The sequence below is a fragment of the Stigmatopora nigra genome, chromosome 17 (genome assembly GCF_051989575.1).
Source record: "Stigmatopora nigra isolate UIUO_SnigA chromosome 17, RoL_Snig_1.1, whole genome shotgun sequence".
Classification (NCBI taxonomy): Eukaryota; Metazoa; Chordata; class Actinopteri; order Syngnathiformes; family Syngnathidae; genus Stigmatopora; species Stigmatopora nigra.
In genome coordinates, this window is record NC_135524.1 from 3,435,924 (window position 1) to 3,460,862 (window position 24,939).

Genomic DNA, 24,939 nt, shown 5'->3' on the forward strand with positions numbered 1-24,939 from the left:
GAAAACACAATTTGCAGGGTGCAAAAGGTTTCAAAACACTCTCTAGATTTTGAATCAGTTTCTATTCCCCCCAAGATGAAGGTATACAAGTATTTCCATTGAGTTGAAATTTGCTTGTTGGCAGCACATTGGGGATATTTTCTCCAAGTATTGAGATATACATGATTTGGTTTGTGTAAAATATATATAATTTAATATAAGTATAGAATACACTGCATCGATGTAATTCAGGGGGGCTTTAAGGTCATCCGATGCACATGAATTCATTTCTTAGTACAATTCCACACAATCCAAATTGCTATTCTTAAATGATCATGTTTTTTCATTCCCTGATATGACAATGTAATAATTCTATCCTTATTTTCATTCAGGACATGTATTCTCTCCTAAACCGACCAGATACTGCCACCACTACCCCCACATCCTAACTGACGAGTAAAGGACAGTCAGGGGTGGAAATGGGTATTTTGTAATCCGTGCAGCATCACAATGCAGTCTGATCTCATGCTAATCCACAGCAGGAGCACCTGAAGGGAAAGCACATCAGAAAACTCTTGCAAATCTACATCTGAAAGCTCACAGCTAAAAAGAAATAAAAGGCATATGAAGACAAAAAGTTTTGCACTAGTAGAAGCTTTTGAGAATTATGGAAGTCACACAGTGCACTTACATTTTGGTTGGGTTTTTAGAGAACTTGTGGCTGTCCTTTGGTCTAAAAATTATATAAATATTTGATCAAAGTAGTCAGGGGCAGAGATTGAAAGTAATCCCTGAACAAGAAGGTCTGCACAATTGAAAAGGGTTTAATTTTGTAATTTTGCAGGGAATAATTGGTGTTGTATTCTAGGGCTATGGTAAAATTTACTTTTATTTTATTCCTATATGTGGTGCCTCATATAACTGTGTCCAGGGCCCACAGAACTTTACACTACACATTACAATATACATTCTAAAAATCTATTCTGGGGCTAAATTTAGTCTAACATGTTGGTGAAAAGCTTGATTTTGTCGCCGTCAGGTGGCCAATTTTTATAAAAGAATCTCAGTTGCAGATAAATCATTTTATCTGTCAATGTCTGTCAAAGCAGTGAAAATAGTAGGCCAGAGACCCTCAGAGGTATTTTGTGAGGGTCTGGTAAGAAAATTTGGTGATCAGACAGTTTGAATTTGCAGTGGGGGGCAACAAGGATGAAACAGCTTCTATTGTGAAGGTGACAGACCAAAGCTACGGCCATTAAGTGGTCAGTATCTGTTTGAATTAAAAGGTGAGCACCTACTTTCCTGGTTCAGTGAATCCAGCTTTGAAAAATAAACTGCCCCATCCAACTGATACCATCCGTTCACTTTCTGAAAGGCATAACACAGCGATATTATGAGCCAAAGTTAGTATTTGATCCATAAATTAATTTGTGAGCTGTTTAAAAAAAGTGCTGCTTTTCCAGTGAGAAACCTTGTATCCTTCCTTGATTTTATTATTGACATCTAGTTAAAAAACAGGGATTAACAAATATTTTTAACAAAACAATGGTCATGATGTTGAAGTTATTAACATTTCAGGTGAAAATTGTCTTGTATATTGTATGTAAAGTGCTTTAAGTGGTGGGTAATTAAAAAAAAAAAAAGTGCTATTCAGTGTTTTCACCATTCCTCCAAACCTTTGTCATCATCTTTGAAAAGGAGCAAATAGGCAGCAACTATTCAGAAGATAACATTGGTACCAAAATATATGTTAAGGCGCAAGGCAAAGGTTTCTCTGCAACTTCTTCTGAATATCCCTTTTTCTCCTGAGGCTTATATCCATTGGGACTTGCCGGCAAATTTGGTGAAGTCTCACTGAATGAAGGGTTCAGATGTCCATTATTCACAAGAGAGGGTGATAAAGGTAGTAGAGGTGATTGACAAGGAAGAGTCATGAGTTTGTCAACTGAATAGTGGCGGGATTCATGTGTACTTGAAGAAAAACCATTTTCTTGCTCAGCAAAAACCTTTGATGGGGCTTTTGATTTGCACTGCAGCTCTGGAATTGCCATTAATTCTACCTCGGTATGATGACTCATTTCTACAAAAACTGGATGGGAACTTTGTTTAGCCTGAAAAAAGGAAAAATGGCTGACTTTATTTGGTAACAAACTCTATTACTAACTAGTATATTGACATGGTTTCTATGAAGAAAAGCTTACCAATGTTGTCAACCCATTATCCTTCAACACTGGAATTGGTATTGGGGGATAGACCATCAATTTGATACTATAAACAAAAGGTACAATTGCAAAAGAATATAATTTAGGAACCAAAAATGAGACAACATGGCAAATATAAAAAGCATAGAGTGTTGTTTTGCTCACCATTCCCACTTTCTGTAGCAAAGAACAACAATTAGGCAGAGGAGAACAAAAATAGTAACGAGAGTGATGCCGACGGCCTTGATCAAGTTATCACCTAGTGGAAGAAAAAGAGTCCAGATGCAGAATAAAAAAAATGATGTCTTTTCAAGAAAGTAAGAATAACATACTCATGGAATTCAAGGTGACAGTGATGGAAGTAGCTCCACATTCTCCAACAGCAGTATTTGCCTTAACAGTGAATGTGTATGTGTTCACTTGAAGGTTTTTTGCTGTTAAACTGGTGGCTTGAGGATTGTCTGAAACAACATTGCATAGAAAAATTATAAGCCTAAAATCTGTATTAGCTATGACTCTCATTGAAAATCAACAGCATGGATAAATAGTACCTGTACTGACATACGCCATACTGCTATTGTGGTCCCAATAGTATAAAGTGTAGCCATGGATGAAAGCGGACTGCTCTTGTATAGCGACGGGATTCCAGGATACTTCAACATCCATATCCCTCTGTTTCCATTTCAGTATTTTAAAAAGACCATCTTGTATGGCTGGAAAAGAAGAGGAAACAAGGAAAACTTCAAATACAATAAAAAAATCAATACCACTTGTTTAAGAGTGACAAATAATCTTACATTTTTCTTTGACATATCCTTCTATTTTCTCAAGTAGTGATGGAGCACTTTGAGTGCAGGCATGTATTGATAGTAAATATCTTACTCCTTCTCTAAAGTTTTCTGGTCAAGTCAATAAGTAACAGGGGAAAAAAAGAGGGGTTAATAAAGAAATATCAGAGTTTAGATGAAAATGTGGACTTGTAAAGTTCAGGAAAAGGACTTACTTGAAAATATGCTGACATGTGTTTGATTAGGAGGCACTCTCAGCCAATCTATTGTGCACGACCCCCTATGTGGGCACCAATCCACGATATAGCCACAGCTTGCTATTGGACTGGCTGACCAAGACAGGTTGAATCCGCCGTTACTGCCTTGTGCTCTGGACCATTTAACTCTGGGAATTTCTATAAGAAAATAAACGTACAGACTTTATCGTATTTTTAAGAGTGCACAATGAAAAGGGAAAAAATATAGGTAGGTCAAGACCAAGAACGAACATTATACATGAAAGAAATAGTAAAATAGGGAAGAATAGAAAAAATGGTCCCTCATATAATGTCAAATAACAGCTTTTTGGGATAACTATGGCCACAAAAAACCTACAACTTATAGTTCTGAAAATAATATTGTAGTTATGTCATTAAATTTCACATGTTAGAGGTCATACCTGTGTTGAGAGCAGGAATGGTGATAGTAGATGGGGGAGACTTTCCAAATTGATTCCTGGCTATAATGCTGACCACATAGTCTTCCATAGTGTCCAGATTTAGAGCAAAAGTGTGCTTTGGGTGCACCACTCTCTCTTTTTCTTGTGCCCAGGATATTTCATAATCTATTATGTCTCCATGGCTCTGGTTTGCAAGCGGCACCTACAAAAAATGAGCATTAGCCTATTGTGAAATGTGGAAAATAGCAGCGTAGAATAAATTTGGGTAAAGTGTTTCAAGACACGATATCATTTTGACTCACACAATTTTTTAATTATTATAGTTTACTAAACGGCATACATACTTTCCAAGTGATTATGGTTTGGCTGCCTTTTTCTTGCATCCATACATCCAGAGCCTCTGGAACTGGAACAGTAAAAAAAAAAAATCAAGCCAATTGCAAACATAAACACATAAAACTGTAATAATTATTCCCTTGTTATGTTTCTTCTACCTTTTTAAATAAATACCAACCATCACCAAGTGTATGAAACTCAACACTTGAGCTCCAATTGCTCCACTTCCAGAAATGTTGACTTGTTCCACATCGTATCTTCACCATATAAATCCAGTTGGGAATTAGGTCCTTAAAAACCACAGAATTAAGTCCATCTCCAACACGTTCCACCTAGGAACACAAAATGTATTGCCGATGCTTTAGTTGATCATTTTTGATCCACACTTTTCTGATACTTGCATTGTTAACGTACTACTGCATGTGTTTCTCCATCACTGATGTTTAGTTGGCATTTTATACTGAGACCTCCATACTTTTTTACTCCCCATTCCCAATCTAATTTGACGTCACTGGCGTTGACTGCGGAGACTCGAACTTTTTGTGGGGAAATCATGTGCACTGAAATAACAAACAAGAACATAATAATCTACCACAAATATTTTTTTAACTGAGAAAAAGCTATAAATAAATGTACCTCTATGAGAAAGATCTGCCCAATCTATGAGCTTGACTGTCCCAAGTTTGTTTTGTGCTGTTAAAGTCCAAGGTAACATTCCATAATCTTTTTGCATTTTGTGAGAACATCTTCCATTGGATCCCTCTGGACAACGACTGGAAAATAATTCAATACAAAATACATTTTAATCTAACAATTATTATCATTTCAAGATTGCAGAAGCTCTAGTTAAAATATATAAATACCCTTTCTACATTTTACACTGCTTTTTCCTATTAGAGAGTATTAAATATTCATATAAGCATAACATAGAACTGAAAAAGCATATTCACATTTGTACTTTTTCACCTTTACTTTGACATTTTCTCAATATGTCTAATTAGAAACTTAGAAATGAGGAACTGTTGAGGATGACACATGCAAGTCAGCATTATTTGATACATTCTGGAAAATCAAGATTTCAAAAGTTCAACAGCTATGTGAGGCAATAGATTCAAAAGTAAATGTTAATGCACCTAAAAAAAAACCAAAAAACTATTAACATATCTACAAATACTTGATATTTTCGTATTCCAAATACAAATATCGGAACAAACACTATTTCCATCAATGTATGCAATACCTTCCGAGAAATTCATAGATTGTTGGACTTTTCCGAGCCAGGTGTGTGTCTCGTCCCACGTTCCAAACACAGTCAACCGACTGGAAATCTTGAGTTTCACAGGTAAGATTCCGATCATCAGGTGGATCTGAAAACATTTGAAATATACATATTTTGATGAGTTTCATAACCTTATTTTTTAACACATGCATTGCTTTCTACTTACATCCAATATAAGCACAAGCACCATTGTCAACAACTATGTTCTTGTCATTCACAGCTTCACAAATGACGTTGGTGCAACTGGTCGTTGATGCCCAGTTCAAATCCACAGTCAGGACATGTACTTGACTGCTGATATTACTTAACTCCCAGTTTTTGCTGTCGTGTCCACTTATAAACAGTTTATCAAAAGCTTGATCCATTGGTAGAACACAGCAAAAGGTGGCTCTACTCCCAACTCCAAACACTTTATCTCGAGGATAAACTTCTGGCCTTGTGAATTCATTTCTGCCATCTATTACAGGAAACAAGACAATACAACAAATGTGTGGAGGACATATCGTCAACATCATGAATAATAAAGTAGGAGTTTTATCCACCGGGAATAGTTTGCTCCTGTTTCCATTGGCTTTTATGGGTTCCAGATCGAGAGCGAAGTTTGACTGTGTGGGAAGCACACTCAAATGGTAAATGGGATGACCAATTCCATGAATGCGTAGATCCGATTTTATTTGCTTCAATAGTGACTTCCTCCTGGACAATAAAAAAAAAACAAAATGTCAACTTCAGATGTTTACATTGAAACACCAGCAAGCCAAAACTTACATAATGTGTTAACTTATCTTCTATGAGCACCTCCAACTCATACGTCAGTATTTCATGTACTAACATGCACAAAGGGTCATCTTGCCATGTTAACAGGATTATGTTGTCCAAAGTGGATAATGTCAAATTCTGTGGTTCACAGTGATAAAAACCTGATGGAAGATGAAATGAATAAAAGGGGAGTTAAAGCAGAAATTGTTTTCTATTCATGATGTGTACAGTACATGAAGAAAAACATATGTAAACTCATAGGGTGGATCCAGAGTTGAACTTTTAAACTGTACAAACAGTGAGGCAGATGTGTTAAACATAATTCTCAATAATCTGGGTAATCTGAAATGGGTAATTTTTTAAAAGAATTTGTGGAGTTCCCTAAATTGTAAAAATGTAATAGAATTTTGTCACCTATGGTTGAAAAGTACTGAGGTACACAAAATCCAAGATTTCGAGTACTGTGCAGACCTAAAAACTAAAGACTTTGCAACCTCCTCTCATGCAGGTTATAGGAAGCTTTTTGATGAGTGTTGATGGTCTAGCAGCGTGGGCAATCAAGGTATGAAGCACCACATTAGAGTGCTGGGAAGAGTGCTGGGAAGAGTGCGGTTGGTGCATGCTGCCAAATGAAAATGTGTTACATGGAAGGACTAATTGTGCTTCTACTGTTATTATCTGTAAGAGTGGGGGAAGCCTGTTTGCCATTCAGCATGGCTAAACAACACACAAGGCATTTGAATGTTTTTTAAATGTATTCCAATCTTGAGGTGGTGTATGAAAAAATATATTTGGAGTAACTTTACTCTGAAAATACAAGTGCTTCATTAAATTGGAACCTGACTTTGATTTTCCCAGGGACTTCATTATGCAGCATCGCGTGCAGAGTGCATTCCCAAATGCACGACAAAATGCACCAATCGTGTTGCAATAATTTTGTTATCTATCACATGCAGAAAAAATACCTAAAAAGGCTGTACAGTCCCATATTCATATTTCAGATTGGGAAATGTCATCTCCTAATAGTGTAAAATTAATTATTTTCATTTTTACTGTAGACAAATTGTATATATACTTTCAAATGAGTGCATTTGGTAATGCACTATGCATTGCTATGGCATATGGATTTCTACAATATATAAGTATTGGTTGACTTATAATATAATGAAGGAAATGTTAGTAGAAGTAATGTGTACTGGAAACTCTTTTGACAACAGCATAATAACAACAAAGCATGATTATTTATACATGTGTTGCTTAGAAATTCCAAAAGTTAGAACTCACCGTCATCTTTAAAATTGCCATCTTGTTGGCTGTTGCAGAAAAGTGAACCAAGTAACAACCATGTGATCATGATGGCATGCAAGTCTGGCCTGATTCCTTCAAGGAGAATTTTTCAGTCAATCCCCATGGAGTCAGTGCATTTCTTTTTTCCGTTGCATAGCCACTAGCTGTGGAAATAATTTAAACCATATTAGAGTACATTGTCAGTCATCAAAAAATGATACAACAGTAAAGTAAATGAAAATGTTACCTCTTAAAGTAGTTCCAGAAGTTGAAGAAAAGAAACATAGCCTTGTTTGGAGAGCAGCATCAAATACAGCCTGCGATATACACGTCCATTTGCTCGATAAGCTTCTAATGATTGAGAAATCCATGGGGATTGGAATGCAGGAAATGTCGAGGCAAATTTCTGGTAACTATGAGTCATAGTGGTCAGATAAAGACATGAACTTTTAAAGCTTGGAAATGACGTACCCTGTGTTTGTAGTGGGGAGGGTTCTCACTTGGGAAAGGGGGAAAAAACATGTTATTTTTTTTAGGGTTTTTAGTGAAAATTGAGCAGATTTGGGGGAAAGAAAAAAAGGCTTCTAGGCTCCAGCACCCCAAAAACACTTGATGAACAAGTGTTAACTTTTCAATCCTGCTATTAATGGGAAAAATATGGAAAATCCAAGTTAAAAAATTGAGGTTTAAAATTGCAGCATCCGCTGTATTGTGAGGAAAATAAAAGTATAGGAAATGGAGAAGGATATCAATCAGTCATCTTAAGGCTGGATATGAAGATTTCCTCTCTTTGTTTAAATCTCTATTTCATGAACAGAATGTGCATTTTCTTTCAGTTCTTAGAGTCTTGAATATTTGATCAGTGTTAAACAAATAGGTTAAGATGTGGGGGGAAATATATAAAACTGAATAAATAATGAAATGTGTGATTTGATTTTAACTCACTTTTACACAGCTTTATTTATTAAACACGCATTATATCCTGTCTTGACCAAAAATGCTATCTTATTTGAAAAAGAAAAACATATACTGCCACACAGGCCAAAAAGTCAAGTGACAACATGATTGAAAAGTAGAATCTTTCAAATCTGTGGAAAATATAATAAAATCTTTCAAATGTGGATCAGAAAGGAAAGAATTGCTGAATTTATCTGTAAATAAAATCAATCTATAAAGTAGTAGATTTTGTCGGTAACTTTTTACACAGTATCAACAAATTTTAAAGAGTTGTACTGAGTTCAAGATATGCTCAAGAAGATGATTTAAATGTATTTTGAGTTTAAACCAATGGGAAATAATGCCACTTTGATTCAAGTTATTTGAGCACTCACTCAACCTGGTTTGTAAGCACCAGGGTATCACAGTTTGGCCTTTGGAGTTTGTTCCAACACTGTCCGCATGTCAAGAAGAGCATTCTCCACAGCTTGTGCCAAATCTGCTGCCTTTGTTTCATTACACCCATTGAAAGAGGAAATTGCAAAGTTGATGTGATCATTCATTGGATTGTAGCAGACGCCATAGCCATTCTGCACCACGGGGCCAAAACACATGACGCAGTCTGTCTTGGATGGCACCTTATTTTGTAAAAAGGAAAAAAAATGCTCATGGATCCCCTCTCATAATTTGGCAAATCTCTAATGAGGCTCAATATACCTGACTTGTAGATAAACGGTAGTGTAAAGCTTTGGCGTAGGATGAATCTTTGAAGACATCAGGAATTGAGATTTTTTCCTCAGCGGCCTGCATCTTTAGACCCAGTAAATGTCGATCGATGGCTTGGCCGCTGATTGCCTGTCCAGAGTAACTTGAGTTTAGTTCTCCTTGCCAATTAATTCCAAACACATGAGAAGTCACTATGATCACTCACCATGTTTGTATACGATCTGTGTGCTTTTACTGCTTTCTCCATGAGGTCAATCTTCTCTGTGTTCTACATAGGGAGTGTCAAAATTCCAGATGAATTAGCTACAATGCATTAATTGTTATATAGGTGTGCATTTCAAAATTATTTTGAGCCATGCTTTATCTGAATAATCACAAAAGACATTTTCTTTTACATAGACAAATTAGCTCACTGTACAACAGGTCCAAAAACAAAATGCAAGATTCTCCAAATCTCTTGAATTAGTTCATTGAAACATATTAGATAAAAAATATACTTTTTAAAAACTTCATATGGAGCAAACCTGCTTGTTTGGGTCATCGAAGGACTTTACAAAAGCAGAAGAGGCAGTCGATGCTGACCGGATTGTATCCGTGCGCCCAAATCTATACATGCGCAAGGAGGCACTTTCATACGTGGCACAACAATGTTTATACATTCTGCAGAGAAAAAGAAAGAAAGTTTAAAGTACATATTAGAGTATAACAATCGCATCTTAAAATACTTTCAATGCAGTTGGATTTTTCATTCACCTCACCTGTAGTAAGCCAGTTGTAAAGCCACTTGTATAAATGCATCAGGACTCATCTTATGGGCCTTTGCTAGATTCTTTCCAAAGTGTTTGAAAACAATGACTTTGATATCCAGGTCACTTGCTTGTCTAAGGGGTGATACAATTGTAGGGGATTCATTATCGTTACGGAACAGTTAGTTTACTTAATTAAAAAAAAAGTCCTCACACATTCATGCTCTCTTTGGCCTCTTCAATGTCCTTCTTGATTTCTGGTGTGATGTTGAAGTGCAGCTTTTTGGGCATAGGCAATGAAACTGTCGGGCTCTGAACAAATTCAGCCTTCCTCCTGTTTCCACACACAATTAAAAAAAATAAAACTATCCCAAATAGCAGATAGAACAAAAGCATTCCTAAAATTGGCTGGTCATATTTCTGATCCCATTTTGGGGGTCACCTGATATAATTAAAGACCACTACTTACGTGTATTCCACAACATGGTCAATCAGAGCCACAATGGGCGGCCCCTCAGCTGGAGCATGCTCATAGTTGGCACCACAACTCCCATCATCCCCGACAATAAACTGAAATAAAGATATTTTTTCCTTCTTTAACCCAACATATTTGAAACTCCATATGCTGTTTCATAATAAAAACATTTTACTAGCAAATTTGGAGAGTTGCATATTACCTGCAATGTCTTGTCAAACCATCGATTCCCACTGTTCCATAGACTTCCTCCTCCATGCAACATTTGGACTGCCGCATTACTGCGATAAGCATCTTCTGGCACTTCAGGCATGGGTCCATCCAAACACAATGTGAATATGCTCCTTTGAATGGCTGACACTGATTCTTTGTTGGTTCGATCTGCATAAAGAAATCAATGACGAAATCCTTATTTTATAGGGGAATGAAGGGAGTAACACATTGTTATTATACTCACCCTTGATAAGGTTAACATAGGCCTTGCCCCAGGCGTCCCGATGTTGGGTGGTGAGGATGCCCACAGGTTCAATGTTGGCTTGTTGAGAGGAGCTACAGATTCGTTCTAGCTGAACGCAAAGCTGCTCAGCTGTTAAAGGCGCCCCGTCGTTGTTATACACATCCAGCACGAAGAACTGTAAAATGACAGAGGGAAAAATATATTATATATATGTTTTGGCTAGACTTGGTCAACAATTTAGGCTTGCTACAGTACAACTAAGTAAATAAAACAAGGGTCAAATGACTGTAAACCATATTTGTAGTATTTACCTGAAAATTATGCACAACGGTGATATGTTTGGGGGGCCTGGAGCTTTTGGCATGATTCACTATAGCATCTCTTTTCAAACCGGGAATGCGGCAGGACGATAGTACTTCATAGTACTGATTCATACATAGTGGCTTCCCTCCCAGGTACTCTACTGGTATGGTCTCACTGCAATAGTAGTTAAATTTGACTAAAGTAAAAATATATTTTAAGCAAAGATAGAGAGCATAAAAACAATAAAACATGCTTACTTGTCAATCATGGTCTTGAAATCCAAAACACCGGCAATTAGTTTGGCAGCAAACCTGGAAAATAAATGATGCACAGTTCTAGACGAGCACAGTATATTTTACAAGAGAATTTGCTAAATGTATTTGATTACCTTATTTGTCCCTGCTTATCATTGAAGTCCATCCGCGGCAAAACCAAACCAGGACTTGAATGTATCACCACGGGTAGACGATAGTCGAGGTAAGCGACTTGAACCCACCATTCTGACAACTACAAAGACACAGCAAAATATCTGACAATATAAGACAAACTTCTCTCAACTAAATTTGCATGTATTTCACTTCTTTTCATTGTTCTTTCTAAAAAACAAACTCACCCAATTCTGTGTCTTTTGCGCTCTCTTCTCCAAGCCTTTCTGCAATCGTTCACCGATTCCTCCCGATTTTTGAAAGTCATCCACTAGTTCCTTGGTATGCACGAGCTCATCCGCCTCCACGATGGGCTCCAACGCTGTGATATAGTTCTCAAAGGTCTGCTGTAAAGGGGGGACAGGTAGACTGGGGAGCCCCTTCTGATGGGTCAAGTATCTCCCACTGATCCGGGTGGCTGAAACTGGCTTCACCAAGTGGCATGGTTTGACCAAGCCCGATGGTTTTGCCATCCCTGCCTTTACCTGGAACACAAAATACAAATATTTAACTCAACTTTGTTCAGATTTATTGTGCAACTCCATTTTTATATAGATTTCAATATTATATATTCACAGGGTTTGTACTGCATTCTGCCTTATTTTTAGTTTGTATAGAATTGATACTGGATTTTAAAAAAATCAAGAAATAAATGCAACTTACCTTTAACCACCCAAAAGGAAGGAGAAACAAAGATCTAAAACGCCTTATTGCCAATATATTTTTAAGTATGACAATAACATAATGAGTTACAACGATTATGCCCATCTTTTCTTAAAGTTATCTCATTACTACCTTATCAATTAAAGCAAAAAATACTGAATATTTATAGCTAAATCTACTGTACAAAATAATGACCACCCCTAGAGGGCATACTAAACTGGTAATAAAAGAAGGATGACGATATTAGACGAAAGATAAAAGGAAAGCAACGTTTTTTTGACCCCATAAACACAAACTAACGCCTAATGTTGACAATTATGTCTCAGGATTTAACAGTGTTGCACAACCAAAGAAGGGATGATATAAAAATTAAGAGGATTTTAACTCAGATTTCAGGATTTCACTCAGGTGTTGTATTTTTGAAACTGCTTCATTTGATAGGATGCCAAACTTAGATTAGCCTTCATCTATTTTTAAGAGTTATGCAAAAATCAATCCAAAGAGAATATAAGCATGGAAACTTGCTGAAATCTAAAACTTGCAATTAAAAATACAAATGACCTTTTACCCACTTGGATGGTTAACTTGCGAACATTGTTACATTGTTGTGAACTTCCCAAACTAACACACGCAACAGCCTCAAAAGTCAAATAATATCATATCTATGGCACCGATGATCAATCAATGATAATAATTACAAGCTACTAGTTGCCTTTATACATTTTAAACATGTTTAGAAGCAAATAAACGTCAATTACTTACCATTCTGCTACAAATACCCCACATCCTCAAATTCACAGAAACGCCCACCTGACTAAATATTAAAAGTCAGTGCTCAAAGTCCCCCCAAAAAATAGATATTCCGTAAAGGTTAATCTTGTCACGTTGTACCAGACGACTAACATAGGACAAACTCGTAACACGATGTTAAATCACTAACATAGAATAGATTTAGAACCAAATGTACAATGTTGAATATGTCTCAAATGTGCGCTATGGAGAGAATATCATCAGTAATATGATGTGAATTCAGATATAATAGCAACGGAAATTGTACTTTATGATCATATCCGGCATAGGTTTCATGCATTTTTTAAAAACTTTACATTATATTTTCAAATGGAAATAAACATTACAACGAATGAGCGCTGCGTGTTTACATGCACAACAAATGTAAACAAATTGCACGTGCAATGTTTTTATTTTATTTCAAAAATCAAGCTAACAATGATGGCGGTAGTGAGTCCTATTTATTATTTTTGCTGTATTCCGCGAAGAAGACTGACATCTTCGACATGGCGGAATCAGAGAATCAGTCAGGTAAAACTCCGGCTGATGTTATGTTTTCTGCAAATGTCTTTCGCTTTTGATCACCTCTTTAACATTAAGTAAGATCCAAAGGCATACATACTACGATCGCATTGTATATAAATGTGTAATGATCATTCTTTGTATAAACATCAGTACCACAAGTCTTGGGGAGTCCACTAACTAAGCTTTTTTAAATATATCTTTAAATAAGCAGCATCTTGGTACTACCTGTTTATGTCAAATTGCATTGGTTCAACGTCTATTTGTTAAATTAGTAACGATCCATTCTGGTATGATCACCAAATTCCCTTCCTAACTTCGTGATGACAGCTCAAGAATACTGACGTGCGTGTTTTTTGTTTATTTATTTATATCTGGAAAACATTCTCCATCAATCAAATCAATGGAAGAGCGATTATTCAAACCCAGATCCTCCTTGACAAAACAAAACAATTGCTTTGATGCACATTATTTTTCATCATTATTATTGCACATTTAGATGTGACTTAGTATTTTTATGAAATATGGGCATGTTTATTTATTTTTTATTTTTTGTAGGAGCCACTCCTGAAGATGACACACTTGAGGTCACAGCATCCTTTGTGGTACCCAAGAAAGAAATTGCTATGGTACCTGACATGGGCAAGTGGAAGCAATCAAAGGTGAGTTAGTTATTTTAAATATTTGCCTCACTCCACATTCACTGCAAACTTTGTTTTTGTTTTTTACAGGCTTATGTTGACTACATAGGATTCATTTTGACTCTTAATGAAAGTGTGAAGGGAAAGAAACTAACCTCCGAATATAACATTTCTGAGGTATGATGTCTCAATAAATTATTACAAATTTTGTCTTCTGTTTCTGTAAATTCACAGTTTTTCTATTTTTGCATTACAGACCGTGGAGAAGCTACTAGATCTTTTGGGAACTCTTGAACGATGGATAAATGAGACCCCTCCTGTAGACCAGCCATCTCGCTTTGGTAACAAAGCCTTCAGAACCTGGTTTGCTCAATTAGACCAGGTTAGTCAGCAGATACACAGCTAACTTTTTATTACTAGTATTTAAAAAGCATTTGCAAGATTTTCAAAGCTGAACATTGAAGCTCTTAATCTTAGGCATATTTTGTAGATACTTGTAAATAAATATTGCTGTTTGCAGGAAGCAGAAGCCTTGGTTTCAGCTGTGCTACCTTCTGACAAACAAGCTGCAGCTCCTGAGATTGCCGTGTACCTTAAAGAGTCTGTTGGGAACTCCACCAGAATAGACTATGGAACAGGTATAATTTTATGTTCATAAAAAGGCACAAATTATGGAACATAGCTCTGATTATGAGCATCTGTCATATTGGTGCATTACCAACACATTAAATAATGATGTTGGATTGCTAAATGTCGACTGCAGCATACAATTCAGCTTTCAAAGTGTAAAAAAATTGAAATATTTGTTGATCAAGAGTATAGTACTTTTTTGTTAAAAGATAATATTGGAAACTTTAAGATTACACATTAAATAACTAAAGAGACAAGCTTGAGGAGCCTCCTATTGTAGTTATTTAATATTACCAATAGAGCATGCTGTTGCACTGTGATTTTTCCGCTGATTGTAATTGGTTTGTGGTGAGAAGGATTGCTGCTGCACTTTCCATCTTACGTATATATTTGAACAAGAATGGCACAAATTGCCCCAAGATGGTTCATGCTTCACCTAACAAGCTCACTTTCTGTATTTTATGCTCACAAAAATGAATTTCGCATTCATATTCTACTAACCAATACAAACACACAGCACTTTTGACTTGCTGAATCATTACAATTTACGAAAAAGATTATTTAGCAGTGGTTTATTGCTGGACGACATATCTGAGTGGGTCTACCGAGAAGTGCACATTATTATCTGGTCATGCTTCATTCACTTCATGTTTTTTTCCTCCCCTTTTCAGGTCATGAAGCTGCATTTGCTGCATTCCTCTGCTGCCTCTGTAAGGTCGGCGCTCTTAAAGTAGATGATCAGCTGGCTATAGTTTTCAAGATTTTTAACAAGTAAGTTGACATTGTGGACTGGCTCTTTTTTGTTTAACAAAATGAGTTTTAATGGAGCCTAGATTATGATAGTACACTCTTTAATACCACATTTTCGTACAACGAAAGGCTAAAGAATTCCGTTCCAATACAAAACTTTGTGTTACTGTCCTTAAATTGTCCAACTCATGAGCAACTAAGTAAACATGGTTAATTTCTAGGTATCTCTCAGTGATGAGAAAGCTTCAGAGGACCTACAGAATGGAACCAGCTGGAAGCCAAGGTGTATGGGGCCTTGATGACTTCCAATTTCTACCTTTCATATGGGGAAGTTCACAATTTGTCGGTAAGATTCTCACTGGTTTTCAGAAAGGAAAAGTTGCATTGCATTTTCTACCCATGAGGAGAGTTAACATCTATCAAAATAATTTCTGACGCTCTACTATCAGGTGTTTTGCAAAAGAAATAAAATGTTCTCCTTATCTATGAAGCAGATTTTGCCAATAATGACATGCCTTATTTTTTGCTATGGTAATATACTATTGTCTGATCTGAGCCTTTGATTTTAGATTAATGATGGGATATTGCGAGGTTGGGTGAAAGTAAGGTTTATAATTACTGCCTGCAAAATGCCATACTATCTCCCAGAAGTGTAGATGTTTATAATTGAGTAAATGAGAAGATACATAGCGACATCTAAAGGTGGTTATCTAAAATTGCCACTTTTTCTCCCTCAGATCACCCCACCATAGAACCTCGGCACTTTGTTGATGAGAAGGTGGTAAATGAACATCAGCAAGACTACATGTTCCTTGAGTGCATCAAGTTCATAAATGAGGTCAGACAAGAAAACAGTTTACATTTTCAAAAGTATTTGTACTATCTTTGGAGTAGCTGTATTGACTACAAGTAAAAGAAAGAGCATGTCTAATGTGAAATTTGACTCTTAAATTATATTTGTTAATGGTATCTATGAGGCACTTTCACACTTCATTATACAAACTCTGCTTGTTTCATGGTAATAGCTCAGTGTAAATGTAGCTTTTTGCACAACTAAATGATATACATTACTATATCTTCCCATTGGTCTGCTCTTAAGCTCTTATCAAAACATTACAACATGCAGAGCATGAGCCAAAATTGCAACGTTCTGCAATTATAAAGGGAAAAAAATATTTGATACCTTAATTACATGGCTCTATTTTTTCATGCCAATGGCCCAATTTAGTTAGTGGGTTGTTTTATTTTAAAAATGTGTTGTCCATACCTTAATTCTTTTCTCCTTGTCTTCATTCACGTGTGGGCTTGTCTTCTAATTAACATACGAGTAGATAAGTTCTTCATCAATGCCCATAAATGGACATGGAACTCCTGCATTTTGAACACACACAGTCAGAATCCAAAGATGGAAAAAAAATCGACAAAATTTAAAGACTATAACTATAAACTCGACATTTACATTATTGAAATTATTTCATTCCTTCATGTCCAGCATTCTAGTATAGATATAATCACAGTACATTTCAAATGAGGATCATTTCAGTGTTCTATTCATGCCATTTATCAATCTTTATTTAGTCTGTTCTATTTCTGTTCCACTATTCCAACTATCGCTTCACCCAACTATCAATTTTGGTGGACTAAAAATACCAATCAACAGTTGCCCTAATAATATACAGTAGCTGTTGTGAATACTTTGTAGGTCAAGAGCTAAATGCCATATTGTTCAGGAAAAAGCGGACAGGGGAAAGGCAGATGGATTCTGTTGGTAGTGTGCCAGAGCAGGAACTGCACACTTTGTTTTTGTTTTTGGGAGGAAAAGGAGGGGAGGGGAAGTTAAGGGGAGGGGACTTGGTTGAGGCATGCAACATCCCTTTCCTCCTTCCCACTCAGACACACTGCCTCCTTCCCTCATTCTCCTCCTTCCCGTTTGACCTCTTCCGCCCTCTTCGTAGTCCTGAATGGCTGCTGCTGGTGTTTCAAAGTGGCCTCAATGCTTCTCAGTATACTTCAACATTTTATATATTCATCTATCCACCATGGATGGACTTTTAGAACCCATCTTAGTAGTCTTTTGTAGTTAAAAAGCTTTTAGAGACGCTCTTTGCTCCTTTTTACTTTAGTGTATTGCAGACAGAAAATGGAAATTGACCTATCTAAAGATCCGCTTTACACTCCGACATTGAATTGAAGCTGATAGTTGCTTCCCGATCACGTCTGCAGATCCAGACTTTCTCATGATTGGCTAAGTATGGAGATTCCCACCAGGTGGTTAAACTCTTGAGATGGGCAAGGCGGTATTGTACGATGAATGAATGAACGAATGAATGAATCAGATGGAACTGTCTTGCTCCTAAGGCTGCATATCATTGATTCTGGGGGAAAAATTCTTGACCCACCCACTGAATCTATAGTAGCCAATCCCATTTTTTCAGTGTAAGTGCAACCAAAACTGGGAAGGTAAATCCAGAAATAAAACGTAAATTAAAATAGATTATTCCACCTTGTAGTTGTATAATATTATATTAACAATGGCACTAGGAATAGCCCAAATAGTCCAAAAAAAGGCACACAACTCACATAGTAAAACACTCAATCTTCTAATTGTAATATGCTCTAATAATGTAATAGAAAAATATCTTCTTTTGTCTGTAGTCCATAGATTGGCAGATCATTTTTAATTATCACTGCAGGTTGAAAATGTCAACTTAATGGACAGTTTTACCATAACTTTTTAACCAACCTTTAGATCGCTTTGCATGTCGATATCACTCTTGCTTCAAACATTTTCATATTTTGTCGGCTGTTGTTGGACAAACTTATTGTCTCATGGACAATATTTATGTCTTTCACACGTTATACTTCAGCTGAACGCAAATTCAGTTTTTAATTCACACACAAGGATGTGTGTGTGAGTTTATATGAGTGTGTGCATGCATCAGCCTAAACATGAGTCACTTCCTTCCCCACATGCTGCTGTGAATCACTTCTTCCTCCAGGGAATACGGCTGTCTCCACCCCCCTTTCCTCCCTCTTCCATGCCCCTCCCCCTTGTGTTCTCATGCGAGGCCATGGAAAGTCTTTAGAGCGGTGGGGGTGGAATGGAAAAAAAAAAAAGAGGGGGTTTGTTAGATTGATGCCCCAGGGTCTGGGTTTAGGTTCCTTGGCTCTTGGGGAAAGATATTTGGAAAAGAGAATTTAACTTAATTCATCAATTGGTCTTTTTTGGAGATTTCCATTTTAACTTGAAGGACATTTTTAGATTTTGGGTTTATGACTCGTACTTTCTTTGAGATCAGAACATTCCTCAAAACCGCGCAGTTTAGTAGAACCAAGACAAAGTTCTCGGAGTGTATGTGCGATGTAGTATTTCAGGGGCAATGGACAAACTGTACTACATAGATATATGCAACTAGCAAGTTTGTACTTGTCTATGCTGCAAAGTCAAGTCCTTTTGTTGGTGGCTTTGTTGGAGCTGAGCCTGCAATTTGGTTCACAAGAGTCGAGTCTACTCTGCACGATGAGATAAAAGCTTGTACTTGTGCCAAGTGCAAAACATTAATTAATTACTTATTATTATGTTGCAGCATCTCAACAACAGTTTTAAAAGTTTCTTTACAAGTTACTCATGAACAGCCATAGCAAATTCTTGGATTGGGCATCTAGTGATGTTGATGAGTTAAACTCTAAGAGGAGAAACTACTTTATGGGGTTTAAGTTTGTTTTTCTTTCTTCTCAAATTCCTGATAATAGTCACTTACCCTATAAAGTTTTAATGGATGGCTGTTAGTAGTGTTCTTTGTATTTAAATAGGGATTTTTTTGAAGAATGTAGAGTTTAAATAGTACTTTTTAGGACTACTTTAATGTTCCTGCATTGTTCTTCTTGTGTGAATTCAAAAAGAGCCATAAATGTCTCATCTATTTTTGTTGTTGTTGATTTTTTTTTTAGATGAAGACTGGTCCTTTTGCTGAGCACTCAAACCAGCTGTGGAATATCAGTGCTGTTCCTTCCTGGTCTAAAGTCAACCAGGGTTTGATCCGAATGTACAAGGCGGAGGTAAGACGACACATTTCCAGGCTAACTATGTCCTGCAAACTTTCTCATTACTTTTTCTAAGCATACCGCCTGTGTGCTCATATATTCCCTGCTAACTTTGACATGCTGAACTGGTAGTTAGTTCCCTACTCGCTCTCCATTCAGTTCTCCAGTCTGCTTACCCCTCCCTCTTGGTTTTACCCACAGCATACACGCCTCGCTTTCTTAAAGGAGCCGCCCTACATTTACGAGCCACATGTACGTTGAATACTGTATGAGATGTCGCAGTTGGTATGCATTGACTCAGACAGAACATGTAATTCCACTAAAGGGTTGAGGTTCACACGGTTTACGACCATAGTATTTAGCCCGTACTGTTCAATTACGATATTGCATTGCTATCCGTTATTTCTGACTCAGCCTGACACACTGCACCACATAGAAACACGATGTTGGATTAGAATCTATAGATTTGAACTACAATTTTGCAAATTGAATAGAACTGAGCCAAAGTGCATCACAAATATTTGACCAAGTGTGTTGGCTTTTTCACAATTTGTGTGAGGCACTTATTGTTTTTTTGTTGTTGTTTAGTTTTTGGGGGGGTTTTTTGCAGGGGGGTGATGTTGACCAGAGAAGTAACAGGGGGCATAGTGAAGGCCAAAGTGTGAAGTTTATAGCCTTTGTGCTATTGTCATGTTAACATTGTTACACATCCAATTATTTGAATATTAATGGGCTCTAGTTCTTTTACGTCTGAAAGAAACCCGTGCAAATCCTACCCGCTCTGTTGTACCACAATTGGATTTGATGTACCAATTTACTGCTAATGCAGTTAATCAAGAAGGCCTGATAAGTTTCTTGCCTGTTCGCAAGTATAAAAATATTGCTAGAGACTAATTTTTGGTTCTATTCATAGGGTAACTTTTCCTACCTAAATTAGAAATCATCATACAGTAAATTCTTATTATCCTTAATTTGCCCCATTACAAATCCATGGATTCCATTTTCTTTAGCAAATCCCAGTTAAGTATCAAATTCAAATTAAAGTATGAATAAAATGCAGTCTTTTGTATTAAAGAAGCAGCATTTTTCTCGTATTAATAAAAAAAAAAGTCTACCAGAGAAACTGGAGGCCTAGATCGTGGCACGCAAGAGGAGAGGGAGGAAAGGGTTAAGCGAGGAACGGCGAGAATGGAATTGTGTGCGTGTGTGTGGGCGGTAGGGGGTGGGGTATGAGGGGGGGATGTCTAAGCCTTCTCCCGCCTGCATGCCCACATCCTGTGTTTTCCAGAGCAGCCTGCGAGTCTTCCCAAAGAGCTGAGGGGCCAAACTGTCTGCCTCCCCTTCCCCCCTCTCCTTCTCCACTGCCATTCCCTTCATTAAATCCACCCCTCCCTCCCTCCCTCTCTCCCGACCTTCCTCCAAGCCTGGAGCAACCATCAGCAGACTCGCATTCCTCACTCCCTTTTGCTGGCCCCACACAAGGTTTCAGGCAGGGTTGTACTCAGCCTAGGGAAAGCGGGATCCATCGCTTCTTCTATCTGAACGCGGCAAATATTTTCAAAGGCATGAAATAACACATTTTAAGAGTTTTCAAGCTTTGAATTCATTTATGAGCTCTGATCTTTCCATCCTTAAAGGAATTGAAGCCTTTTCTATATCTTTTTGAAAGATGATGTTGATGCAATGGTTTCAAATCAAAGTTCTTTTAATGTTAAGTAAGGATGCTGCGATCGCATATTTTTCCTTTGGACTACGCGTTATTTAATTTTGGTTATGGCACTAAGTTACTTCTCTGGTCAACATTTTTGGGTCAGGGGAAAAGCGGCTTATAGTCCGGAAAATTCAGTACTATATCACCTTTTGGCTTCTGTAAGCCATGAAAAGAAACATCACACCCAACAAATACAAATTTAGCTGTTTATGTTCAGAAAACTGGATTTTTATGAGTATAAATGCAAACTTTTCACAATTGGTGAAAAAGCCACTACTCGTAAACCCTGAAAGCTCCAAAAATGGAGGACATACCCAGTGCATCACATTCATTCATGACGGCTAAAAGACAGGATTGTTGTATGTGCTACTCAAAAATAATGATCTTGATAACACTTTTCTACCAAAGTGTACATTTACTGAGATCAGCAGAGAGTACGCTTACTCATAACTTAGATTCTCTCCATAAACCAAGAGCACACAATAAAAAAGCACTTTTGATAAGACTGGGACGATAATAACATGATACCTTCATACTTTTAGGATTTCAGTTGGAAATTTTGTATAGTTTTTTTTAATTTCAATGGACAGTGCCAGTACGTTACTTTTACTGTGTGAGATGAGTCATATCATCCACATTGTTTTGAATGGTACTAAACTGTAAGAACTCAGTATGAGTTGGCACATTTAATGACTCAATGGTTTTTCGCAACCAGTTAACAGCAGCTTCCCCAAAACTCCAGAAGTGACCATGTTCTTTTTCTGAAAGACCTTGTAAATTGAATTGTTTCTGACCCTTTTCAAAATTAAATCCAGGGTTTTGAGTTTTTAGAAGTCCACTACTGAGCTACAATTGTATTTTGCAGTGGCCTCTGCATTTTTTGATACTAATTATATTCCACTTGACGCTTATCTTTTTACACTGAATGGCTGATTACTATTTGTTTTTGGTGAATTAATTCTAAAACCTAATCCTACAAAATTATGTACATACCTTTTGAAAACGTCCTGGATATGGATTTCATTTAAGGCCATAGTGATCCACTAGCATCAATTTAGGCAGAAATGGAGTGACTCCAACTACAATGAGAATAGAATAACACAAAAAAATCAGAGTATGAATGTCAGTTACATTGTTTAACTATTCCACAGCAATTTTCTTGTTAACATGAATCTATTTGCAATTATTTTTTAGTGTTTGGAGAAGTTTCCAGTAATCCAGCACTTCAAATTTGGCAGCCTGCTGTCAATCCAGCCATCCAAACCTTGATTAATTCAAGGAATACAACAGAACAACCAAAGTCCCAGCACATCATAAGATCAACCATTTTTCCCCCTTTTGTCGGACATTGTCTCTCATACAGCACCGTAGATCATGGACACAAGCATTATTTAACCCCAAATGTGCTCCGAAAATACGATTTGAGTGTCCGGAGCGCACATATGTTGACCGCTCCAAACTTCCACATGCATCAACTCAGATGCTGTCACAGTACGGACTTTTTTTTTTCTTCTTTTCTTCCTGATATTCAAACTCCCTCACTGCCGTTGAGTTCCAAATTGTGAGGCCCTCCACCAATGCACCGCTCTCAACCACATCCAGATGTTGGAGTCACAAGCAAACGGTTTTACTCGCATCCGTGTATGAGCGGCTAGTTTGTAGCCCGAGCAATTTAAGTTGGGAATCGGTTGAAACCGTCCATGTGTTATGGATTTTTATTTTAAGAACATATTTCTATCATTTTTTTTGTATTTATATCCTGAATAGACTCTGATTTTGGAATGGATAAATTGCCTTCAAGTTTGAGGTGATGACTAGAGTAAAAGAAGTTGGTCAATGGTTTGAATATGTCCTAAAAAATATTTTGGGTAATGTACTTGTATTTAAGTGCTTTCACAGCTGAATATTTGCGTCTCTTTATCAACGTCATCATGTCTGCGTTTCAAGCACAATAATTGGTCATTAAATATAAATAACATCATTGGTTTTGCTTTTTTTTTTAGTTTATTTTGATAAAAGATTCATTACTCATGTGTTGGTCTCTAGTTTACATCTTTGGTTTGGTTACCAATGCCTGATAAAATGATGTTGCCAAAGGTATTGATGATTCCACCTTGTCTGTTGAAAACTCTAAAGGGTTAATGTTTGCAAGACTGTGTTTCTTCTGTTTATTTCACCTTAACTTTTCCTTGATTTAATAAAAAAATTCTGTCTGCAACTAAGATTGTTCAACTGAATCCAGATCAACTATTTAGAGACCACTTTTAATCCAAACCAAAAACGAGGTGAATCTTGACATTGTTCGTTTTGCCCCAAAATATTTTTCATTTGTCATTTTAAACAAGTATGACTCCCCTTACCAAAAATCGCAAATCCCCAATTCCTGCACTGAAGCTTATTTTTTTTCCCTTCACACAATGAGCCCTTTTAAAGATGGAGGTGGAAATCCCCACACGTGGAGGCTGTTAGACTGCAGCGAATAGCAAGCGGCCCAAACATTATTATAGAACTTTCAACTAGTCGGCAACACTTGTCTAATTGCTGGTTTTGTAATTGAATTCATTGAAACTTTGTCTTTAAGACAAGTCTCCACAGGTCACAATTTCTTCCCTTCTGATTCCCAGTACCATTCTATATCTTACAATTGAGGAATTAAACTTGTCTAACTTGCACTGCTCATTTAATAAAACTATTTAAAACAGCTTTTTTTGCTTGTATACGGCCTGAGATTTGAGCCCACAAACCTAAAATGTTACTACTACTTAGGCCATGCTATTAATAGTTCTTTCTTGTTGAAGAATAGTTTGGTGTTGGTCTTTGTTGAAACATTGCAATCAGATGATCTAACATTTTCATTCACTCTTTTTAAAGTAGCAAATGTATTATGGCTAGCGAGATTTGTGGGGGTCAACACATCTGAGACGAATAAGCGTTTTTTTTTTTTCTTTTTTGGCCTTGTTTAAAAGAATGTTAGGAATGGAGTAGCTGCAATGACTTGGACCAACATGTCAGGTCTTGAAATGGTGACTTTAAAGGAGGAGGCTTCTGAAATTGAACAGTAGAGGATGGAGTTTATCCCAGCTAGTTTTTGCCATTTTTCCACTGTAAATTTGCTCCCTTTTTATTATATTTAATTGTTTTACTGCAATGATCTCACATCCAAACTAATATTCTTTGCACATAAACTCTAAAATACATCGCTTATTGTTCATTAGCATGATCTTCCTGTTAATATAATGTTAAAAAGGAAACAAGCATGCATACTTGTCTAATGATTTTAACAGCAACTCATCAGTAAGTCTCCCAACATGAAACAATTCATGCTTCAAAGTGCCATCATGCATTTCTTAAACCTGGTTGTTTTGAAATTTTGTCCATCGTTCTCTTATTATGTGCAAATAAGGGCAAGCATATTCTCTGAAATTATGCAAATGACCTTGGCCTAGTTTCTCAAATTCTGTTTGGGGGTGTGTTACTGAATATTCAACAACATGCAGCCTATTATGGGCTTTTTTTGTACTAGCCTAGGTGAGGATTGTATTTTTTGACTATGACTAGACGGCTCCACCTTCCAAGTGTACTAGAGTCAGAGGGATTCTCTAATTTAACGACTTTAGGGTGATGACTGTTCTACTTTCTTCCCTCCCACATTTCACATATGAAATGGCATTTGAAGACTAATGTGTCTCGAAATGTGAATGGTTGGTTTGTTATTGTTTTAGTGTGTGTGTGTATGTGTTTTCGTTCAGATGGCTGGCGGCAACTTTGTCAAAATGTGCTCTACTCAGTCGTGAGCATGTGTCTGTCCTCTTATTGGTTGGTTGACTAATAACC

General features: G+C 36.9%; 3 protein-coding genes across 6 annotated transcripts; 1 reads left to right on the plus strand and 2 right to left on the minus strand.

The window, feature by feature from the left end:
- Positions 1-1,449: 1,449 nt before the first annotated feature.
- Positions 1,450-7,865, minus strand: LOC144210528 (leukemia inhibitory factor receptor-like). The gene is made up of 18 exons (XM_077737241.1): positions 7,535-7,865; positions 7,285-7,451; positions 6,010-6,161; positions 5,784-5,937; positions 5,408-5,698; positions 5,203-5,329; positions 4,599-4,735; positions 4,377-4,522; positions 4,141-4,294; positions 3,971-4,032; positions 3,627-3,828; positions 3,184-3,363; positions 2,978-3,079; positions 2,732-2,893; positions 2,513-2,641; positions 2,346-2,439; positions 2,181-2,247; positions 1,450-2,090 (listed from the first exon to the last, which is right to left on the minus strand). The coding sequence occupies exons 2-18, from the start codon at positions 7,352-7,354 to the stop codon at positions 1,695-1,697; spliced, it is 2,625 nt and encodes an 874-aa protein (XP_077593367.1). The 5' UTR covers positions 7,355-7,451; positions 7,535-7,865; the 3' UTR covers positions 1,450-1,694.
- Positions 7,866-8,244: 379 nt separating this feature from the next.
- Positions 8,245-16,721, minus strand: crata (carnitine O-acetyltransferase a). Of its 3 annotated transcripts, none has more exons than XM_077736902.1 (14): positions 12,019-12,208; positions 11,544-11,840; positions 11,319-11,437; positions 11,188-11,241; positions 10,939-11,104; positions 10,628-10,802; positions 10,373-10,551; positions 10,165-10,265; positions 9,910-10,029; positions 9,708-9,830; positions 9,474-9,609; positions 9,155-9,217; positions 8,941-9,078; positions 8,245-8,861 (listed from the first exon to the last, which is right to left on the minus strand). In XM_077736902.1, the coding sequence occupies exons 1-14, from the start codon at positions 12,121-12,123 to the stop codon at positions 8,646-8,648; spliced, it is 1,992 nt and encodes a 663-aa protein (XP_077593028.1). In that variant the 5' UTR covers positions 12,124-12,208; the 3' UTR covers positions 8,245-8,645. The 3 variants fall into 3 exon arrangements, with proteins under 3 accessions (XP_077593028.1, XP_077593030.1, XP_077593029.1); XM_077736904.1 differs by lacking the exon at positions 12,019-12,208 and adding an exon at positions 16,618-16,721 and having other exon boundaries at positions 8,246-8,861; XM_077736903.1 differs by lacking the exon at positions 12,019-12,208 and adding an exon at positions 12,781-13,078 and having other exon boundaries at positions 8,247-8,861.
- ptpa (protein phosphatase 2 phosphatase activator) lies at positions 12,337-23,323 on the plus strand. Of its 2 annotated transcripts, XM_077736908.1 has the most exons (10): positions 13,240-13,338; positions 13,888-13,991; positions 14,061-14,147; positions 14,227-14,352; positions 14,491-14,608; positions 15,272-15,371; positions 15,572-15,696; positions 16,088-16,188; positions 19,302-19,409; positions 22,300-23,323. In XM_077736908.1, the coding sequence occupies exons 1-10, from the start codon at positions 13,314-13,316 to the stop codon at positions 22,372-22,374; spliced, it is 969 nt and encodes a 322-aa protein (XP_077593034.1). In that variant the 5' UTR covers positions 13,240-13,313; the 3' UTR covers positions 22,375-23,323. The 2 variants fall into 2 exon arrangements, with proteins under 2 accessions (XP_077593033.1, XP_077593034.1); XM_077736907.1 differs by lacking the exons at positions 13,240-13,338; positions 22,300-23,323 and adding an exon at positions 12,337-12,426 and having other exon boundaries at positions 19,302-19,484.
- Positions 23,324-24,939: the final 1,616 nt, after the last annotated feature.